We start from the raw sequence: 21,298 nt of genomic DNA on the forward strand, positions 1-21,298 counted from the left end.
GTCCTGCAGGAAAGTCACCATTCCACTGAGGGGCTGGCGGGGGCGTGTCCTGCAGTAAAGTCACCATTCCACTGAGGGCTTCCACTGAGGGCCTGGCGGTGGCGTGTCCTGCAGGAAAGTCACCATTCCACTGAGGGCCTGGTGTGGCGTGTCCTGCAGGAAAGTCACCACTCCACTGAGGGCATGGCGGGGGCGTGTCCTGCAGGAAAGTCACCATTCCACTGAGGGCATGGCGGGGGCGTGTCCTGCAGGAAAGTCACCATTCCACTGAGGGCCTGGCGGGGGCGTGTCCTGCAGGAAAGTCACCATTCCACTGAGGGCATGGCGGGGGCTTGTCCTGCAGGAAAGTCACCATTACACTGAGGGCCTGGTGTGGCGTCCTGCAGGAAAGTCACCATTCCACTGAGGGCATGGCGGGGACGTGTCCTGCAGAAAAGTCACCATTCCACTGAGGGCATGGTGGGGGCGTGTCCTGCAGGAAAGTCACCATTCCACTGAGCGCCTGGTGTGGCGCGTCCTGCAGGAAAGTCACCATTCCACTGAGGGCCTGGTGTGGCGTGTCCTGCAGGAAAGCCACCATTCCACTGAGGGCCTGGTGTGGCGTGTCCTGCAGGAAAGTCACCATTCCACTGAGGGCATGGCGGGGGCGTGTCCTGCAGGAAAGTCACCATTCCACTGAGGGCCTGGCGGGGGCGTGTCCTGCAGGAAAGTCACCATTCCACTGAGGGCATGGCGGTGGCGTGTCCTGCAGAAAAGTCACCATTCCACTGAGGGCCTGGTGTGGCGTCCTGCAGGAAAGTCACCATTCCACTGAGGGCATGGCTGGGGCGTGTCCTGCAGAAAAGTCACCATTCCACTGAGGGACTGGCGGGGGCGTGTCCTGCAGGAAAAGTCACCATTCCACTGAGGGGCTGGCGGGGGCGTGTCATGCAGGAAAGTCACCATTCCACTGAAGGCCTGGCGTGGCGTGTCCTGCAGGAAAGTCACCATTCCACTGAGGGCCTGGCGGGGGCATGTCCTGCAGGAAAGTCACCATTCCACTGAGGGCCTGGTGTGGCGTTTCCTGCAGGAAAGTCACCATTCCACTGAGGGCCTGGCGGGGGCGTGTCCTGCAGGAAAGTCACCATTCCACTGAGGGCCTGGCGGGGGCGTGTCCTGCAGGAAAGTCACCATTCCACTGAGGGCCTGGCGGGGGCGTGTCCTGCAGGAAAGCCACCATTCCACTGAGGGCATGGTGGGGGCGTGTCCTGCAGGAAAGGCACCATTCCACTGAGGGCCTGGTGGGGGCGTGTCGTGCAGGAAAGTCACCATTCCTGGCGGGGGCGTGAATTGACTCAGGGAATGCTGTGTTACAACAGACATTGTAAGGGACTAGGGGACCAGGCAGCAGGGAATGTGTTTGGTATTTTTTCATTTGTGTTAATTATTAATGTTTGTAAACACTTTTATAAATGTGCTGGTTAAGCAGCACTACCAGCCAGCCACTGGCCATCATGCATAATTAAATGTTGCTTTGGTAGTCATTCTTTCCGTGCACTTTCTGTCTCTAAACTTATCAACTTCACTGATTGCCACCCTTGCTCTACTTCCTTATCTGAGACTTAGTCCACGCTGTGTTCAAGTCCAGAGACTTAGACCACGCTGGGTTCAAGTCCAGAGACTTAGGCCACGCTGTGTTCAGGTCCAGAGACTTAGACCACCCTGTGGTCAGGTCCAGAGACTTAGTCCACGCTGTGTGCAAGTCCCGAGACTTAGACCGCACTGTGTTCAAGTACAGAGACTTAGACCACGCTGTGTTCATGTCTAGAGACTTAGACCACACTGTGTTCAAGTCCAGAGACTTAGACCACGCTGTGTTCAAGTCCAGTCAAGTCCAGAGACTTAGACCACGCTGTGTTCAAGGCCAGAGACTTACACCACACTGTGTTCAAGTCCATTCAAGTCCAGAGAATTAGATCACGCTGTGTTTAGGCCCATAGACTTAGACCATGCTGTGTTCAGGTCCACAGACTTAGACCACGCTGTGGTCAAGTCTAGAGACTTAGACCACACTGTGTTCAAGTCCAGAGACTTAGACCACGCTGTGTTAAGGTCCATAAACTTAGACCACGCTGTGTTTAGGTCCATAGATTTAGCCCATGCTGTTTTCAAGTCCAGAGACTTAGACCACGCTGTGTTCAGGTCCATAGACATAGACCATGCTGTGATCAAGTCCATTCAAGTCCAGAGACCTAGATCATGCTGTGTATAGGTCCATAGACTTATACCACGCTGTGTTCAGGTCCAGAGACTTAGACCAGGCTGTGTTCAAGTCTAGAGACTTAGACCACGCTGTGTTCAAGTCCTGAGCCTTAGACCACGCTGTGTTTAGGTCCATAGACTTAGACCACGTTGTGTTTAGGTCCATAGACTTAGACCACGCTGTGTTGAAGTCCAAAGACTTAGGGCCTCATTACACGGATGGCGGTAGGGATTTACCGGTACCGGTAAAATACCGGTACCGGTAAATCCCTACCGCCTTACTACGAGGTCCCTTAGCGGGTTGGTGCTTTAACGCCTGCTTTTTGCAGGCGTTAAAAACCAACCCGCTAAGGGACCTCGGAGCTAATTACGGCACCGCAAAATTGCGGTGCCGTAATTAGCGCCTTCCCCATTCCCATAGAGCCCTATGGGGCAGAAATGGGAATGGGGAAGGGCAATGGCGGAAGGGGGATTTACCGCCCCTCCAACCTTGGAATGGGGCGGTAAATCCCCTTTCCGCCAAGGTGGTGCCAGTATTTTACCGACATGAGCCAAGGCGCTAATAGCGCCATGGCTCACCGCCTACCGTGTAATGAGGCCCTTAGACCACGCTGTGGCCAGGTCCACAGACTTAGACCACGCTGTGTTCAGGTCCACAGACTTAGACCACGCTTTGGCAACGTACAGAGACTTAAACCACGCTGTGTTCAAGTCCACAGATTTGGCCACTAGTACGGTTGTTTCTGCTTGCGCAGGAGACCATGTATTTGTCATACTGTACCTTTAATATTTCTTGCACTTTCTTGGCGATATCAAACACAGTCCTCAGCACAGACTCACTGTACAACCTCTGAAAAGAGAAAAAGAGAGTGAGCGCTTCTGGATGAATAGCCCGTCACGTGACATTGCTTTACATGGTATCCTGTGAAAACAAATGCCAAAAACGAGGCTCAGTAACATCTTTGACAATAAAGCGGACCCCAAAATCATTCTATACAATGGAGACAGGCTTAAAGCAGAGCATATTTAATTGCTCTGCGTTGTCTTTCTTCCAAGACAAACACGTTACCCTTGAGCTATCCTACAGGTCGGACCAAGCACATAACAAAAGATTGTAGAAGGGCAATAAGTGAAAGGGGAGCATTGGGTAATATATGGGGGGGAGCAGCTGCCTCATCCCTTGCAAAGGACACAGGGAGAAAAACATCTTAAAAGTAAGAACCACATTCAGAAGTTGTTGAGAACAATGATTCTACATAGAAGCCTTTATGAGGTTAGTAAAAATTTGGTCGAAAGCAAAGAGTTAGAATGATTTTTTACCAAACATTGGATTTTTTTTTTATTACTGCAAATAGGTAGATGGTGGGTCTGGGTTAGGTACATATAAAGGGGGTGAGGGGATAGGTCAGAGGGTGTGGGTGGTCTCCCCTGCATTTTGCTGTAAAAAATGTGGTTCCAAAAATTCCATCTTTTTGCATTCAACCACCCCCCACGCCCTCATGCACCCTCCCCTTCCTCAAAACAGCAACAACACACTCAATAGTCCCCCTTTCCAGCCCCAGGTCACACCGCCTCTGTCACACTCGGCCTGCAACACCCGACGGTCATGCATATTTGAGGGTAACCCTGCCTATTTGCTCTTTCTTAGCATTTTAAGGTGCAGACATATTAGAAAGGGCCTGATTGTGAGCGATTTGCCCCGGAGCACAGGATTAGCGCCCTGTGGGCATCTCAGATGTGCACCCGCTGCCCAACTGCGGATTCGGGTGACGCTCAGGGCACTCAGTGCGATGGTGCCAGCATGTGGGATTCGCACATTTGCTGGAGGGCACCTGCAAATGGTCACTGAAGACCCAGGTGCAGGGACTTCATGAGGTCCGTTAACCGCGTGAGTTCTTAACCTTGTTTTGCCTGAAATAGGAACGCAATCAATGTTTCGTTTGACAAAATGATTGCATATAGAGGAGACATAAAGCAGAAGCAGATAGCTGAGTCTCGGGAGGATAGCAGCTCACGGGAAAAATGCTCAAGGCGACGCGGAGAAACACAGGTTCAATCCCCAGGTCCGCGCCTATAAACCTCTGGGTATTAAGCGTGTTATAAATAACCAATTACAATCACTGAGTGTAATGGAGAGTTGTAGGGCTGCAGAGTAGGTTTGCTTGTGTAGTGGTGGTGGGGGCCATTAGGGTCCACTCTTCATACCGTTACCCCTCTCCAGACTCTTTCCTTGAATAACCACAGCAGGGGTGTTTCTAGGTCTGGAAAAGATCCAGGGCTACACTAATGTCGGGACTCAGGGCTAGCTCGCCTTTTGGATGTAGTGTCTGAGCTTCTATCCAGGGCTACACTAATGTCGGGCCTGTCGGGACTCAGGGCTAGCTCGCCTTTTGGATGTAGTGTCTGAGCTTCTATCCAGGGCTACACTAATGTCGGGACTGTCGGGACTCAGGGCTAGCTCGCCTTTTGGATGTAGTGTCTGAGCTTCTATCCAGGGCTACACTAATGTCGGGCCTGTCGGGACTCAGGGCTAGCTCGCCTTTTGGATGTAGCGTCTGAGCTTCTGTCCAGGGCTACAACCAAAAGACCTGGGGCTCTAGCCCCCTTAGCAAGGCCTCTGCCCCGCAGGTTCAGCCCGGGGAGGAAGGTGCTTATAGGTGAAGGGTGCAGCAGTTGCCACGCGCCCTTTAATCGGCCAAAGGTCATGGCAAAGACCAGTACTTTCTAACACAAGTAATGCAATGCATTCCTTCTTGTGCAGAGGCCAGTCCAGTTGCTATAGTTACTTAACAGCAGTGCTGGTCATTGGGCCGGCTCTCGGCGGATCCGAGATCCGGCACCAGATGTGTAGCCGGATCTCGGGATCCGGCCAGAGTCGGCCGTTCAAGCCCATGAACCACGCTGGAAAAAAGAAAATAAAAAATCATCTGCGACGGCAGCATTGCCGTTTACCGCGGCTTTGGCACTGATGTGTAATGCACAATGCTCACTACACGTACAACTGAAAGGAGTCAGTTGTACGTGTAGCGAGCATTGTGCTTTACACACCAGTGCCAGAGCAGCATAAAAGGCAATGCTTCCCTCGCGGTCGTTTTTTTGTTTTCGTTTTCTTTTTTTGGCACAACAAATGAGCCAGGGCTCATCAAGGGGGCCTGGCCTAACTGCAGGGGTCCTGCTGGCCCGTTAGGCCATGCTCCCCCGAGGAGCCCCGGCTCAATGGGCTACTGGCACCCCTGCCAGGCAGCCTTTTGTAGTGATCAACACCCTCTCCCTATGGGGAGAGGGTGTTGATCTCTGCATTTATTTTCTATAGGCTTGCCTGGCAGGGGACAGGGCCTCGCCTATTCAGCCTTAATGGTGGCGTCGCCCCTTGCCAGCTGAGTAGGGGCAGTGTCACCATTAAGGCTGAAAAGGGAAGGCCCCTGGAAGCAGAGGCCCTGTTCCTTAAGACTGCAAATCCCGCGAATCCGCGGGGCTTCAGTGTTTAGAAAGCAAGGCCTCTGCTTCCAGGGGCCTCCCCTTTTCAGCCTTAATGGTGGCGCCGGCCCACGCCTCGCAGGTGCAACGCCACCATTATGGCTGAAAGGCATTTTTTTCTGGAGCCTGAAGCTTTCGCACACGAGGGAGAGCTTCAGGCTTCAGAAAAAAATCCTTTTCGTGTAGTGGCCGGGGCTGGCAGGGGAGATTAGTGGGCCCCACAGGGCCTCGCCTCAAATCGAAATTTCGGAGCCTGCAGGGGCTGAGCCCCGGCAGGCCCCGTCCCACTTAAAGCCCTGGCCGGCGGTAAAAGGCAATGTTGCCTTTGTGAGCGCTTTTCTTTCTTTCTTTTTTGAAGTATTTATCTGACCGGATGGCCACTACCAACCCCGCCCCCTCTAGACCACGCCCCTTCTGCCCCCCCCCCTGGCACTTGTGGGATCCCCCACCACATTTTTTCCATTTCCACCACTGCTTAAGTTACATTCCCAGTTACTTGCTCTTCTCATTGTCGACGGAAGGCAACATCAAATGAGAAAGCAGTGAAGGAAGCCTGTGGAAGTGGGTCCTGGGCTCCCGCAGTCTAATCACCCGGCTGCTTACTCGCACAATCCACCACGCTCTTTACCTGCACCACTTCCATCCACTCTACTTAATCTCCAGCTCTATATTTAATGTTTATTTGTTTATTTATTTTTACATTTGTACAGCGCCTAAACCCTGAGGCGTCAGGGCGCTACCTTTTATATTAGGTATTGATTATGCAGCCACACATACGTACATATACCTGGGGAGCAAGGATCAGCAGGTGCCCTTATCTATTTATTTATTTATTTATTTATTTATTGGACTCAAAGTCTAGACGGCCCATGGACTCTTAGCACAGCAAGCACGTGATAAAGAGGTCCAGGGTCGCTTGAACGATGAGATAAGGGGGAGGGGGGATGAACCCGCCGGAGTGAACCATGGCATTCCCTGGCAGGTGTAGGGACATGCAACCCATGAGTAAGGCTATACACATGCATTTGCAAAGCCAGTAGTTTCGGCTTTGCTGGCGTCAGCTGGTCCCCGACTGCTTATTGTTTACACATTAGCACGTGTATATATTCAATTTTCCCACAAATAATCACAATGAAATTGCTACTCTGTTACTACCGATCTTTACGTTTCTTTTCAAAACAAAATGATAGGACATATTTTTCTAAGAGGCAGTTACCTTTTCTATACAAAATAAACAAGGAGGCAAACCAACAACTTCAATTCCGCGCTGTGCCTAGAAGCCCAGTGACTCAAGGCACACTTGGCTGCATGTAACCCTTTGCCTTTGAGGTAACTTTGGTTACAGGAATAAATGGCTGTTACTCATTGGCCAGCCAATATAAGGAGGGGAGCCAATAGGAGAGCCTGCATAGAAGGAAGGGCACAGTTGCAACCAATCAGTATTACGTGTCAAGTGATTGACACATGAGTGGCTGAATAAACACTGTTTGCCTCCTCAACTGCTATCAAAGCACATCACCTTACTTAAGCAATAAACCAAGCTGAGTGGGAGTATTACATTAGCTCTGGGGCATTAACAGACGTGTTAATGCACCCACCAGCAGGGGTTTATTGCTATTAGCATTCCAGTATATTTTACTAGGATGCTAATCATTTTTGTTAAAGCTGAGAACCAACGTGTTTGCCATTTCACAACAAATAACAAGATGGCCGCCTAGAACAAAGGAGACGGGAACTACATGTCATGCCGTCACTTCTCCCTCTCCATGGCGGCCATTACCGCGACAGGAAGCGTCAGGAACACGGAGTGCTCCCGGCATCAGCAAGGGGCAAGGGCGCTGCAGGTAAATGGGGCCGGGGTACAGGGATGGTGGGGATTGGGAATGGGAGAGGGAAGGGGCGCTGCGAGTGCATGGAACACTTACCGGCTCTCCTGTTGAGGAAGATGGCGGCCTCCCACTTCTGAGGAGGCCCAGAATGGGGTCTTTACCATGAGGTGAAGACGCTGTGCCGAGCTTTCTGATTGGCTGGGAGGCTGCCGGGGTGCTAACATGTAGAGTTCTACGCCATTCATTTTGCCTCGGAATCCCTGCTACAGCAGCACCTCTCTGAGCCAAAACTACAAAGGGCGGTGGGTTGGGCAGGTAATGTAGGGTGCTTGGGGGACGGATAGAGGGTTGATCTTGCGTCTGTCAATGATGTACGCAAGGGATACATTGTTCAGTTTGTTTATTTTTAAATGCCTTTCTTAAATACTGTTACAATTGCATGTTTGGAGGCAATACCCCTCGGCTCGACAAAAAATAGGACCATGCACGGCTGCCCCCCCCTTCCCCTAGCCCCCTACGCCGGCCCATCAAGCCTGCCCACTGAGTTCACCATTTATACTCTGGAGCAATATATGGGCCATTACGCTTTGAGCTAGTAAAACTCCAAAAACCTAAACCAATGAATGCTTTTATTAAAAAAATAAACTCTTTTAAAATTATATATATCACTGAAAGAAGTTTATAATTTAGCTCACTTATATGTGGGGGGACAGTTTTTCACCTGCAGTGTGGTCGTGAGCGGGCTAAGAGATGTATGAGCGGCTATGTGTGCTCTCTAAATGAGTTAGAATGGGTAATGATAGTAATGTATGTACATATGTCCTATTTAAAGCGCTTTAAATGAAAGCGCTACATAAAAAACATTATTGTCATGGTAGAAATGACACATTTCCAAAGGTCTCCTCTGATCTGCTGTAATGAAGTAGGCCCGAGACTTCTTTTTGCACACACTGAATCGCCGCTAGGGGCTTTAATGGAAGTAAAGCACAGGGAGGTTCTTCTTTACCCTGGATGACGTCATGTGATGAAGTGGGGACTCTGGGGGTTGAGCCCGGTTCCTGGTTTCCCAGGTCATAATTTAGGCAATTGGACCCTATCGTCTTGTGCCACAACATTATTTTTTAGAACCAACATACAATACTTTCTAGTTACAAAGCTGGCTGCCTTTGAGCAGCTGTACTAGTACATAGTGTCCTATCAAACTGACGTGCACATCACCAAATCAGATTATAAACCAACCTGACAACATCAAAGAACTCTTTCTGGACACGTGTTAGGCAAAACGAAAAGAAGGAAGGAAGGAAAAGAACATATGTCCATGCTAAATCCTGAGCTCCACTGTTATAGCATGAATATTGTCATGCAACAGACCATACTTCTGCATGTCAAAAGAGGCTTTGCACTGCAAAATTAGCAAATCAATGTGACTTCTTACCCCCAGGCCCTACCCTTAGGGTTACATGTGAAAGAACCCCGAGGTTTAGCTGGGCGGAGTCGGGTCATTTCCAGCCTGCTCTGTTCCATCTGTGAACACGCGCACCTCTCTACCTTTGATTATCAGGCCTGTGGTATGGGGGGGCTGGGGGGTGTGTGTGTGGTATAATGCACTCCTTCCCCTTTTGGGCTGTTCATCTTAGGGCAGTGCCTCGCTCAGCCCCTACACTGACACCCCACTGATTACAGCTGTAACCCAAGCAGGATTCCTGACTCTCTTGCTGATTCAGAGCACCCCCCCATCAGCTGCTTCTAAATCTCAGACAGTTAATAGACAATGAAGTGCACTATTCACACCTGGGCTCATTGGCCAAGGTCACTTTTCATACTCATCACCTTTTCTTGCAACCATTTTATGGTTGTCGACCGTCCTATGTGGGAAACACCCCCACATAACAGGTTATTTGAGCCATGTTGGGTCTCAGTAGAGGGGCTCCCGCACGTCTGTACATTTTGTAAAACTTGGAGCTTTACCCCAAAATATTATCAGTAATCCAGATGTGGAACCCTTGCTCGCTGTGTCTTATAAAGGCTGGGCTGCACCTCACTGATGAGGCCCGACTAGGCTGAAACACGTGTCTGGGGTTGCTAATGGTACTCTTGTTCAGGGGAGAATTGCCTGGCATTTGGGTGCTGGACTGTCCTGGTGGCTGGGACCAGACTGATATGCAAATGGATATTCCTCCTCTGTGAAAGGCACAGGGGGCTACAACATGGTTGTCGACAATCCTGGGCAGGGGGCATCACACAGAACCGGCCAGATGTGCTAGGTTTGTTCTTGGTAGAGGGCCTCCCACATATTGGTAAATTATCTTACAATGATTGTAAACTGCGCACGCAAAGAACACCTACTTTTAACACCGTTCTTTCACTGTCCACCACTCGCAGACCCGCTCTCCTACTGCTGTCCCCTACGATGTGCACCCAGGATTACTACTGGAGCACAGGCAGTGCCTTAAGTGGCACTACAAATCGAGCCGGGGCTCATTGAGGGGGCGTGGCAAAACAACGGGGGTCTTCGTGGCCCATTAGGCCACGCCCCCTTGACGAGCCCCGGCTCAATGGGCTACTGGCACCCCTGCCAGGCAGCCTTTTGTAGAAATTAGCACCCTCTCCCCAATGGGGGAGAGGGTGCTGATCTGCATTTATTTTTTATGGGCTTGCCTGGCAGGGGATAGCGCCTCGCCTATTCAGCCTTAATGGTGATGCTGCCCCTCGCCAGCTTTGGAGGGGCAGCGTCACCATTAAGGCTGAAAGGGTGAGCTCACTGGAAGCTGAGGCCTTTTTCCTAAAGACTGAAATTCCCGCGAATCCGCGGGAGCTTCAGTATTTAGAAAGCAAGACCTCTGCTTCCAGCGGCCTCACGTTTCTCCATAATGGTGGCGCCGGCCCACGTGCATCACTTGATTAAAGGGATGCCTCGCAGGTGCGGCGCCCCCATTATGGCTAAAATGCATTTTTTTTTCTGAAGCCTGAAGCTCTCGCTCACGAGCGAGAGCTTCAGGCTGTAGAAAAAATGCCTTTTCGTGTAGTGGCCGGGGCTGCCAGGGAGATTAGTGGGCCCCGGCAGGGCCCCGCCTCAAAACGAAATGTCGGAGCCTGCCGGGGCCCAGCCCCGTCAGGCCCCGGCCCACTTAAAGCCCTGAGCACAGATGTGCACACCTTCTCTTCCTTACTTGACTTGTGTTGTGCAACAGTCACCCGTAGCTCCTAACACCCACCACCATGTTGGACCACCGTCCTGTCCTCGTGCCCCCTCCTGCAAGTGCAGGCTGTGCAGAGGTCCTGGCGGAAGGAACAGGGGATGGGTCATAGGTGGAGAGCTCTGGACCGCTCACCTTATAATTCACCAGGGTGTCGTCCTCCTCCTGAAAGATTTCAGCATCGCAGTCCCTCAGGAGCTGCACCATCTGCACAGGGTCGGCCCGGTCCAGGTCCTTGGTTATTGGGTTGGATTTCTCCGTGATGGGGAGAGACGCTTCATAGCCGGCCAGCTGAAAAGCAAAAGTCACAGTCTTTAGTGCAGCGTCTAGAGGGCAGCGGGCGACTCTGCTTGTCACCAGTGGCGTGTCCAGACGCTTTTGACTGGGGTGGCCCAAGTGGGGTACTGCCTTATGCAGGGGTGGCATGAAGTACGAGCGCACACACACAGAATGATCATAGTTTAGGATAATAGGGTGGCACGTGGGGTGGCCAATCAGATTCCAGGGGTTGCACGTGCCACCCCAGGCCACCCCCTGGACACGCCACCGAATGTCATGCTTGCGAAAACCTAGGGCAAGGAAGGAGCGCCAGCACAACAGGCAACACATACACTGGCAAACAGGCTAGTGGAATGGAAAATAACACAACAATGGGCTGGATAGCACATTTTCTCAATGAAATGCTGGACATTCTCAAACACTTTCAATGATGGATAAAATGTAATGCAAATAACAATTAATCCAGGATTCCAACCGCAGAAATACAGCCCCTAACAGGACATCATGAGGGTCCTAATGTGCATGTTCAACTATCCCTCCGTAAATACCTCCCTTCTCCAGCCCTTCGCTCTTCCTCATCTAATTCCCGTAGGGCGGGCATTTTTCAAAGAAACGTGCTGGGGCAGATCTCTGTCCTCGGCTGGGGCCTTCCTTTGGAACAGCCTCCCGGCCACCCTGAAACTTGAGGAGAGCCATCTACGGTTCCGGAAGCACCTCAAGACCTTCCCACTTCGCTTCTGCCTTTGCCCCCCCCTCTCCCCTGCTGATCTGTTTCTCTCGGCACTGTGCACCTGGCCACCCTCTTGTCCATCGGACCCAGGTACCTATGCACCCTGCCTCCCTCCTGCACTGCCTCTGGCCACGCTTGGCACTGGGATCTGTATCTACCCATACAGTCCCCCACTCTTCCTCTGCACTTATCAGATATACCCCATCTGACTAATCATGCACTTGCCACGTGTCTGGCTACACTACCTTTTTGTCTGCACTTATTTATTCATCCCACTTATTAGTTATTCTGTTCTGTCCTCTGTACGCACTGTCCACTTCTCCACTCCACGCCCTTTCCCCCTCTTCCTTTTTCCATGTACTTGCACGTCCTTAATGTCACTGGGCATAGTAACATCGTATTTTGTTCTCCCCTGTCCAGGCCCTTTGCTTGGTCGTGCTCTGAAACACATGTATATGAGTGCGATATGAATAAAATAGCATATCATATAGTGTGTGGCTCACAATACACTGACACACTGCAGTGATCGTTTCAGAGCACAATCGCAGGATTGATTGGCAAAATCACAGACCGGTGGCTCTCTGGAACATCAGCATTCATGAAAACAGGGCTGTCACGTGCAAATCATTCTGCACACCTGTGTATGTTTATGATTTAACACGTTTAATACAGCGCAATATCCCTAGAAATCAGCCCCACTGTACAGCGGAGCGGGCATTTAAAGCCTTCCTTGGTGTATTTTCGCCCAGTCTTTACACACCTGGCGAGCACATTTTGGGTAGCCCAGAATCACTTACTTGTAGTCATCCTGTGATCTTGTCCAGCTCTCACTCTATGCCCCTAAATAAGAGAAAGCTTTACAAAATGCTGCCTTTCATCCCCCCCTCCTGCACCATCTGAAAATGGAGCCACCGTTCAGATGATGGGGGTGGGTGCTCACTCCAAAGTCGCTAGGGGTCATCTGACTGGCAACTGAGCCAATATATTCACAATGTTTATAAATGAAATAATGCATAGTTCTCAACTCACACACTTTTGGCGGGTGTCACCCGCCTTGTAAACAGCTGACTCACCCGCCAAGCCTCCTGTACGCCCATTTGTTTCAATGGGCTCTCACCCGCCAAAAACAAAATCAGGTGTTTTCACCCGCCTTTGCGACACAAATGGTTGAGAGCTATGAATAATGTGATCACTAGATGGGGCCATTTACATTGTTTGATAAATAGCGCCGACATGTGTGTATGACCTTCGATGGCATGATCTTACATAGTAATTTTTGCACCATCTCATCAAATCCCCAGTTCATCTTCCAGTTCTGCAGGCAGGCACCTTATGGGTCGCAGCTACCTCCCCCTCTCTCTTCGTCGTGAGCAGGACTTTATTTTAATTCTGGACGTTTCTCAAGACCTTGCTCTTTACCTCCTCCTTCGCCCCCTCTCTCCTCTGCTAATCGCACTGTCGCTTGTTTGGTGTCCAGGGCCCTTATGCATCCTCGGGGCCTTGATCTCCCACACCCAATCGCCCCAGCTTCTGTCAATCCTCAGCACTCGCCTCGGCTCACCTTCCACCCTTCGCGGATCGCACTTACCTTACATTGCACTTCACCTGTTGTTCACCCCTGAGCACCCCAGCACCTATGCCATTCCCTCTCCCTTCTGCACTTGCACTTTCTGAACACTCCCAAGGCATAGTAGGTTTGCCCTGCCCCTCCCCCACTGTATTTAATTTCTTTACGTGTTTTCATTGTTTCTCATCCCTTGACTCCTCCCTGTTGCACTGTGGGCACATTGAAGAAGTATTTACTTGCTGTATAAGTGCCTAACAAGCAAACATAAATAAATAAATAAATAAATAAATAAATAAATAAAGAAGATGACAATGTATGACGAAAATGATTACTAAACCCTGTCAAGTACTACAATCGGCAGCAGAGCATTGGGACTACTTCGAAAGTCTCCCTCTTGAACACTCAATTTGATTTTCCATAATATTTGAACACATGCACTGTTTTGGGGTATCATGCTGTTTCCACGATGTAAATTACTGCGTGATAATTTACTTAGTGGAAGTTTCATCTACAGTTTTTATAGAATTGTATTTATTTGTGGGTTAGGGGTTGGCAGGGGTTTGGGGGTAAGGGTTCTAATGAAAGGGTAAGAGGGGGCTGGGGGACCTTCCATAAAAACAACATTTTGATGAAAACTGTCGAAATAACTTATTCTGTGGAAATGACATGGAACCCTGTTTTGGGCATGACTATGTATTACATTATTTCTTCTAGCGCACGAAAGGACTTCCTCCAGGAGCCCATGGAGAGCTGATGCCAAATAAATACTTTATTGCAATTAGTAGACGCTGGAAAATGAAGCCCTCTAATCCTTTGGAGAACTTTGTACTGATGTGAGATGCGCAGGTTGAAAAACAGAGGAGCAAGAACATACCCCTTCTTCACTCCATTGTGGAGTAGATTTGTCCTTTCACACTGAGTGAAACATTTTTAAATCTGGTGGAAATAGTTTGTAGTAACATGAAACAAGATGAACCGTGAGGAATGATAACACCTTAAGGCGTCTCCAAAATGATACAAATCTTGACAATGTATATGAGGATATGATCTTGTAATGTTACAGTTCTTTGTGGTCTCCAGACCTCTGATCCCAAGACAAGGACACATAGGAGCATCGAGCAAATAGCCCAAGTACGTACCCCATGCTTGGGCCCGCCGGGGAGCAGCCCGCACGAAAGATAGGCGGGGGACCAGGGGATCGCGGGTGATCGAGAATGTGGGGTGCATGCAGCGTGAATAGGGATTTTGTGGGGACCCTCTGAAAATGAGCAGAGAGAGATGGGAAAAAATGGAGTGACCTTTTGCGGGTGTTCAGTACAAAAAAGAAGGTGGGTGAGGCGCGCACTCCCGGTCCTGGTCAATTAAACCTGTTGCAAAAAATAGGTAGCTGGGTCACATCCCAAAATGGACAAATATTCACAGGGTTAGATCCCTTCTGCTGAAAATCACGTACTCAGTATTAACAGGGTTAGATCCCTTGCTGCAAATCAGGTAGTCAGTATTAACAGGGTTAGATCCCTCAGCTGCAGTTCTGTGGTCTGTGGTTGTTCTCCTCCTAGCGCTTTCTTATCTCAAATAATCATCAGGGAGGCTGTTGAGCAGGTGTGTCTAATTAGACTCAAAGGATTCTGGTAGCTGTAGTGAAAACGTTTTTTTCTGTTCAGGTGACCAGCAACCGACACCCCTCCAAAGCACAAGTCCTTCCCAAATTTGGGGGAGGGGAGAGAACCATCTTTATGATTCTCCAAAGTGGGGCACAGTCACCCCGTGGCGCTGCCTCTGGAGCCCGGGACTCCCATACGGCTCTTTTTTCAGCAAGGTTAGTGATTTTGACCTTCTCTACACTTTTTTTAAATAGACTGTACATTTACTATAGAGGTTTACCTAAGAAATCCTTTCTCTTTTCTCTTTACTACCTTACAGAGACTGTGTTACTACCTTCTGATTATGAATATGGAAATTGAAAAATGAAATCTATCCCCTGAAGATGGTTCTCTGAACCGAAACGCGTCGGCCTTATTTGCAACATCTTAATATGAGATTTCATTTGTACATGTGAAACAATTGAATCTATGCATTTAGAGCATTGTGTACTGTAACTGTCATACAGATTTACATCAGGGTCGCTCTATAAGAGATGCAGTTTATCAACACCTTTGTTTGCTTCAAGTTATGTTACATTGTATATTTATGAGTGTCCGTTTTCTATACATTAGAGAACACTAACTGTACTAGCATTATTTATATTCTGGTATGACTTGTTGGATCTTGAAGATTAAAGTCCACAAGCTAACTGCTATGTTTGGGTTCTGATTGTTACATTTTCTTTACCACTTTACAAATTATCGTTTACCTAACACTGTGCAAAGCAGTAATTACATTTGCGTTTGGAAACTATAAATTATCAAGTGGTGTCTACACACCACAGAATATATGCCTTTTAGGCACCCAATAGCTAAGTGAATTTAATTGAAAATAGAGGGATTTTATGCCCCTACTGAGTGCAGCTGGGCCTGCCGTGTAGTAATACACTGCTTTGGATTTGTGCTGTTTTTCTGTCCCAAGTGGCCTTGTGACATTAGCCCGATTGCACCATAAGACTATGTGTAACTTCTCTACACTATCACTTGTTGATACATTTCTTTACAATATCTCTATTTTCTAAATTTGATTTAACCTGTCTGTGCACCCCTATATCCCCCATTTTTGCTTTACCTTGCAAACCTGACAATCGTCAGCCTCCCATTTATCCATGAAATGATTGAGTGGCTAGAAGCCAATCAACTCCCTGAATAGACAGCCGGCACGACCTGATCTGAGATTGCCAATCTGGGTTCCGTCCCAAATGCAGCAGAGAAACAGTTACTATTCAGGTGATTAATAATGCTGTCCAGATCATGGACAAAAGGGACTCTTGCCTCTTGTGGTTGGCCACCACACTCTGACCAACCGTCTTAAACAAAGAAGGGCATCTCGGGCACAGTTCTCAATCGGTTCTCCTCTTACCTATCAGACAGACACCAAGCTCTTCAGGTGTGCACATTCAGATCCGACCGCGCCTGGTTACTTGCAGAGTTCCACCGGACTCAATAATCCTGTACATAGCACTGGTAGGTTCACTCCTCATGATCCAAACATCTTTCTACTCTGCTTCGCAGAAGATGCCCGGCTGTACGTCAGTGCAAACCTCTCCCATGACATCTGCATGCTTTGCCTCCATTCAAATGCGGATGACTAGTGCATATCGAAAGCTCAACCCAACCAAAACGGAATTTGCTCTCCTCGGTCATGCATCCAAACAGGAAATCATCCATGGATGGCTGAATGACATGCACTTTGATGCACTTTGATAACATGCACTTGATGGGTTAACTCCAAGTCGTCCCAGCCACCAAATCCCTCGGGTTCATCATTTGTAGTCACATCTGCTTCATTCAGCATATTAACCAAAGGCCCCAGACCACTTGGTATCCCCTCACACGGCACCACCCTTCCTCCCAGCACATGACTACTGGACTGCAGTACAGACCTGCGTGACTGCACACATTGATGGGTGAAACTCTCTCCAAGCTCAGCTCCCTGCTGAACGCCTAGCCTAGCTCAAGCACGTTCATCACCCAACAGCATGCATCACAAGAAGTTCCACCGTATCACCGACCACATCATCACCATTTTGCGTGACCTGCAGTGGCCGATTATCCCTGCCACGGTTCTCTTCAACATCGTAATCAAATTCAAGGGAAGCAGCGCCTGAACGCCTGCTTATCTTGCCACCTCTGCTGGCACGGGCTCCTGCAGGCGTCAGACCACCACAAGACTTTCCATGAAACGGGCTTGCAGGGAAAAGACCAGGAAACCGTCTTCCTCCTGCTGTGCCCCAGCAAACTAGAATACCATCCCGGTTGCTATCAGGACAGCTCCAACATCCTGCAGTTCAGAAAAGAACATTCTTTCCGGCTTTTGAGGGAATTCCTAGGTGTGACCTAGGATCCACTTTCTCTGGATGTCCATTGCTCCTCGGTAGAGCAATCCATTTATTTATACAGGAGGAATAATGCTCTTTTGATCAAAAAAGAACATAGAATAGATAACAAATCAGATTTGACGTGAAGCTGTGAGCTTCCTACAACGGGGTGAGTTTCAGGGACATTCTGACCCAGTTGTGGAGGGCAGTAAATGGAACAGTCACCGGGGACAATACATAAGTGGTCATACATAGATTGAGGAAAACCAACATTGGACATTTGTAAGTGCAGGGAGGCGCCACAGCCAGCTGTGCTCGTAATGTGACCATGATGGGTGAAGTGCTAGAGTGGAGACAGAGGAAGTGAGGGACAGAGGCAGGTTTGAGGCGAGGGTTACATAGTAGCTATCAGGCAGATAAGAGGTAGGTTAGTACATGACCTGTAACTACAGTCTATAGGGATTTTATTTTCTTGAGTACTAAATCTGTAGGGATCTGTGTAATGAGAAGTTCAGTTACTCAGAATAGCAGATGTAGGCGTCATTAGAACATACTTGCCAAGCATATGTGTTGTTAGGTAGGGGTCTTATTTTAGATATATTTTAGACAAGCAGCTCAGGCTTCATGGATCTGACCAGTAAATATAAAGCAACACCACACCACAGAGCACACACATTTCACACATGTCTAAGCCATTGAATCTAATGTTTGGAAGAGAAGATGCATACTGTAGCTTGCTTTTGTGATTGGCACACAGCACAAGCCCTGATTGATCTTAAAACACAGATTGAGGACATTAAAGATAAGGGTAAACTTGCCCTTTTACTCCTACTTGATTTATCTGCGGCATTCGACCTAGTAAATCACCAAATCCTTTGTCGACATCTCAAACTAACGGCCAACTTCTCTGACAAAGCTACGGCCTGGATCAGCTCATTGCTGGATAATAGGTCTATGAGGGTCTTTTCCCCCTCTGCAGCCGCTGAACCTTCACCTGTCACATGTGGGGTTCCCTAAGGATCGCGTGTTTCCCCCACACTTTATAATGTGTTTACGAAGCCACTCTTCGATATCCTGAATTATCTGGGTGTCACCTACACCGACTATGCGGACGACACCCAGATACTCATACCCATTACTGGTGATCATATAGCTGACACACTGCCGTTAACTCCATCTACCAAGTCATCCAAGCCTGGATGGTGCAACATGAACTCTGTATGAATGATGAAAAGACAGAGCTTCTCATCCTAGGCACCCCAAGCATTTACATTGACTCCACCCTCTCCCTCTCCCAGAAAACTAACGCAGTCTCCTCCGCCGCAGCATATACGTGCAAGCTCATCACAGCCTGACGCCCTTTCTTATCACCCGCCAACTGTACCACTCTAGCCAGGACCTTGCAATGCCCTCTACCTTGGCACCAACCAATGCAACCTCAATAAGCTACAGATTGTACAAAACAATGCAATTAGAGCTGCATTAAACATCCCCAGGAATCAACACATCTCTGACACCATACAGACGCTCCGTTGGCTATCAGTAACACAAAGAGTATCTCTAAAAACTCTAGCACTAACACATAAATGCCTAGCCAACCAAGCACCCAGCTACCTTGCCAATAGATTTACTATCCATACCTCTAACGGACCCCTCAGAAGTGCCCAGTCTAGCTGCCTCTCTATGCCTCACTTCAACCTTCAGAGATCTGGGGGGATCAGTTTCCCGGTCCTGGCGGCGAAACTGTGGAACTCACTACCTAACCCTCTTAGAGCGGAAACCTTCCTTCCCAGCGTTCAAAAGTCAGGTCAAAGCCTGGCTGTCTGCCCAAGACCACCCCTTGAATCAGACTGTTTGCTAGCCACCCCTATGTTCTGGTCTACCAATTACTCTCTGTTGTACATATGTAATTTTGATGTCCACATAATTTGAAACTGTATATTATTTGTAAATGATTCCGTGTTCTGTATATTTTCTATAATGTTTACTATGCCTGTTTCCTAAGTGATGCGCCCGGATGCCCTTGGGCCAGGTGTGCTATATAAATAAATAAATAAAAATACAAATACAAATACAAATACAGCAATGGCAATAGTAGATGAATTCACAAGAAATGAAGAAGGGCAGCTGTCATTCAAAACAATGCTGCCATCCTGAGTTTATTCAATCAGTATAGCGTTATTTCAATGACACAAGGAGGGGGTTCAGTAAAAGGAGACAGAGAGATTATATAGGTTTATAATTGAAAAAAACTGTCATCCCGCAGCCACCAAGATTCCTAATGGAGAGCAATGTATGCCTCTCCAGACAAAGACCCCCTGGGAACGGTTTGGGGATGTTTGATTGTCTGAGAATTGATCACGGCAAACTGTTTGAAAAGAAAAGCCCACATGCGATCAATTCTCAGATGATCAAACAAGCTCACACCAGCTCACCCCCTGGTCCACTTCAGCATTGCGGCATCTAACGCAGGTCAGATCCAACACCGCAAGGTCCCTTTTTCTTCTTTTCATTTTTTTTGGTCCCCCGCCTCCAATATTGAGGAAGCAGGGGACAACCCTGCAACCCCCCAAGGCTAATACATACCGAACATAGGGAGCGGGGGACACCCCCACAAACCACGCTCAACGTGTTTGATATATATTAGCCTAATTGTTCATTTTTATTCGATTAAATGTTACTGGCCAAATTTGGTTGAATTTAACATTCGGTCAAATTAAATGGAACAAATATGCTAACACCCTGGGACCTAAATTACTTCACTGATGACATGGAATAAAGTTTGTGAGTACAAGTATTTGGAGTCCAATCCTAATGTTGCAACATTTAAGACTGTGGGGTAGCTAAGGTGAATAGTGATGTCATAATGTTTCTGAAATGTGTTACTCAGATTATCAGTACAACTAGCAAAAGATATGGACATAAGAACAGAGGGTGCCTGAGCACCCAGCCATGATGGCGGCTTTCTATTAATCCCTGATGCCCCACGCTCATTCATGTAAAGATGCAGCAGTCCTGAATCATGTTCACTCACCTCATGCACCTGGGATGATTGCTGTTGCCCCCTCCTCGTGTTGGTGGGTCATTTGCCACCCCCCCCACTCTCAGTAGTCATGGAATGGACCAGCAAGTCTATTTCCTGATGGGAGCTCGAGTTGCGCAGGCGCAGTGTAACGGTGAGGGAGCCAAGCAGTGCCCTTCCTTAGGGCAGTGGTCTTTAAAGGGTGGGGCTGCCCCCCTGGGAGGCCCCGAGGGGGCCTGAAGGGCATGTACGGCGGGCATGAGGCTCATCCTAAAGGGGGTACGGTGACTGATTTTAATAGGAAATATAAGCAGAACTGACATCTATGGAGTCCTAGCATCAATATGTGTATTCAAAAGGGGGGGGTGGGTGTGGCAACAACATTTCTTTTCAAGGGGCACTCGACATAAAAAGGTTTCAATATTACTGCCTTAGAGGCCAATATTACTGCCTTAGAGAGAGGGGTGCACTCACAGAGCAGTGCAATTGTGAAACCGGGGGGGGAGGGGTTTGAGGCAGTTAACATAATACCGTGGTGTGTCGCTGCCATGCAAGGTGGGTCACAGAAGGGACATCTCATGACAGAAACCTCTTAGTAGTACTGGAAGGGATGGCACACTTAATTTCTCTTTCATATGCTCATTTTGCTTGGTGTGGCCAGTTGTGGAGGTCCGGGGGGCAAGTTGGGTTTTCTTCATCTGCATTCTAAGGCAGTGCCGTTACTGCACAGCCATTTTGCAGACAGCCATGTAGCCATGGCTGGCTCCATCCTAGCTATTCAATGTAATAAACACACCTGCTTGAAAGCTCCGGCAGGGGGTGTCTAGCACAGAGAACTTGCTTGGAAGAATATGAGCAAAACTGCAATTTATCTTAAGAATTGCATCAGCTATTGCCATCCCTCCCCCCAAAGAGCCAACCCCACCACAGGCACAGTACTTTCAAAGACAATGAAGAGGACCGAGAAGATGAGGTAGAGGAAGTGCTACCTC

The 21,298-nt window shown here is 48.7% G+C and overlaps 1 protein-coding gene across 2 annotated transcripts in view; it reads right to left on the bottom strand.

The window, feature by feature from the left end:
* Window positions 1–21,298, bottom strand: part of GCKR (glucokinase regulator) — a 460,619-nt gene that overhangs the window by 87,241 nt on the left and 352,080 nt on the right. For both annotated transcript variants that reach the window (XM_069605446.1, XM_069605445.1), the window contains 2 exons: window positions 10,880–11,035; window positions 3,023–3,091 (listed from right to left, as the gene is read on the bottom strand). In XM_069605446.1, the coding sequence (XP_069461547.1) occupies window positions 3,023–3,091; window positions 10,880–11,035 (225 nt within the window). The remainder of the gene's footprint in view (window positions 1–3,022; window positions 3,092–10,879; window positions 11,036–21,298) is intronic.

This window comes from Ambystoma mexicanum, chromosome 4p (assembly GCF_040938575.1).
Source record: "Ambystoma mexicanum isolate Mex_15411 chromosome 4p, UKY_AmexF1_1, whole genome shotgun sequence".
Classification (NCBI taxonomy): Eukaryota; Metazoa; Chordata; class Amphibia; order Caudata; family Ambystomatidae; genus Ambystoma; species Ambystoma mexicanum.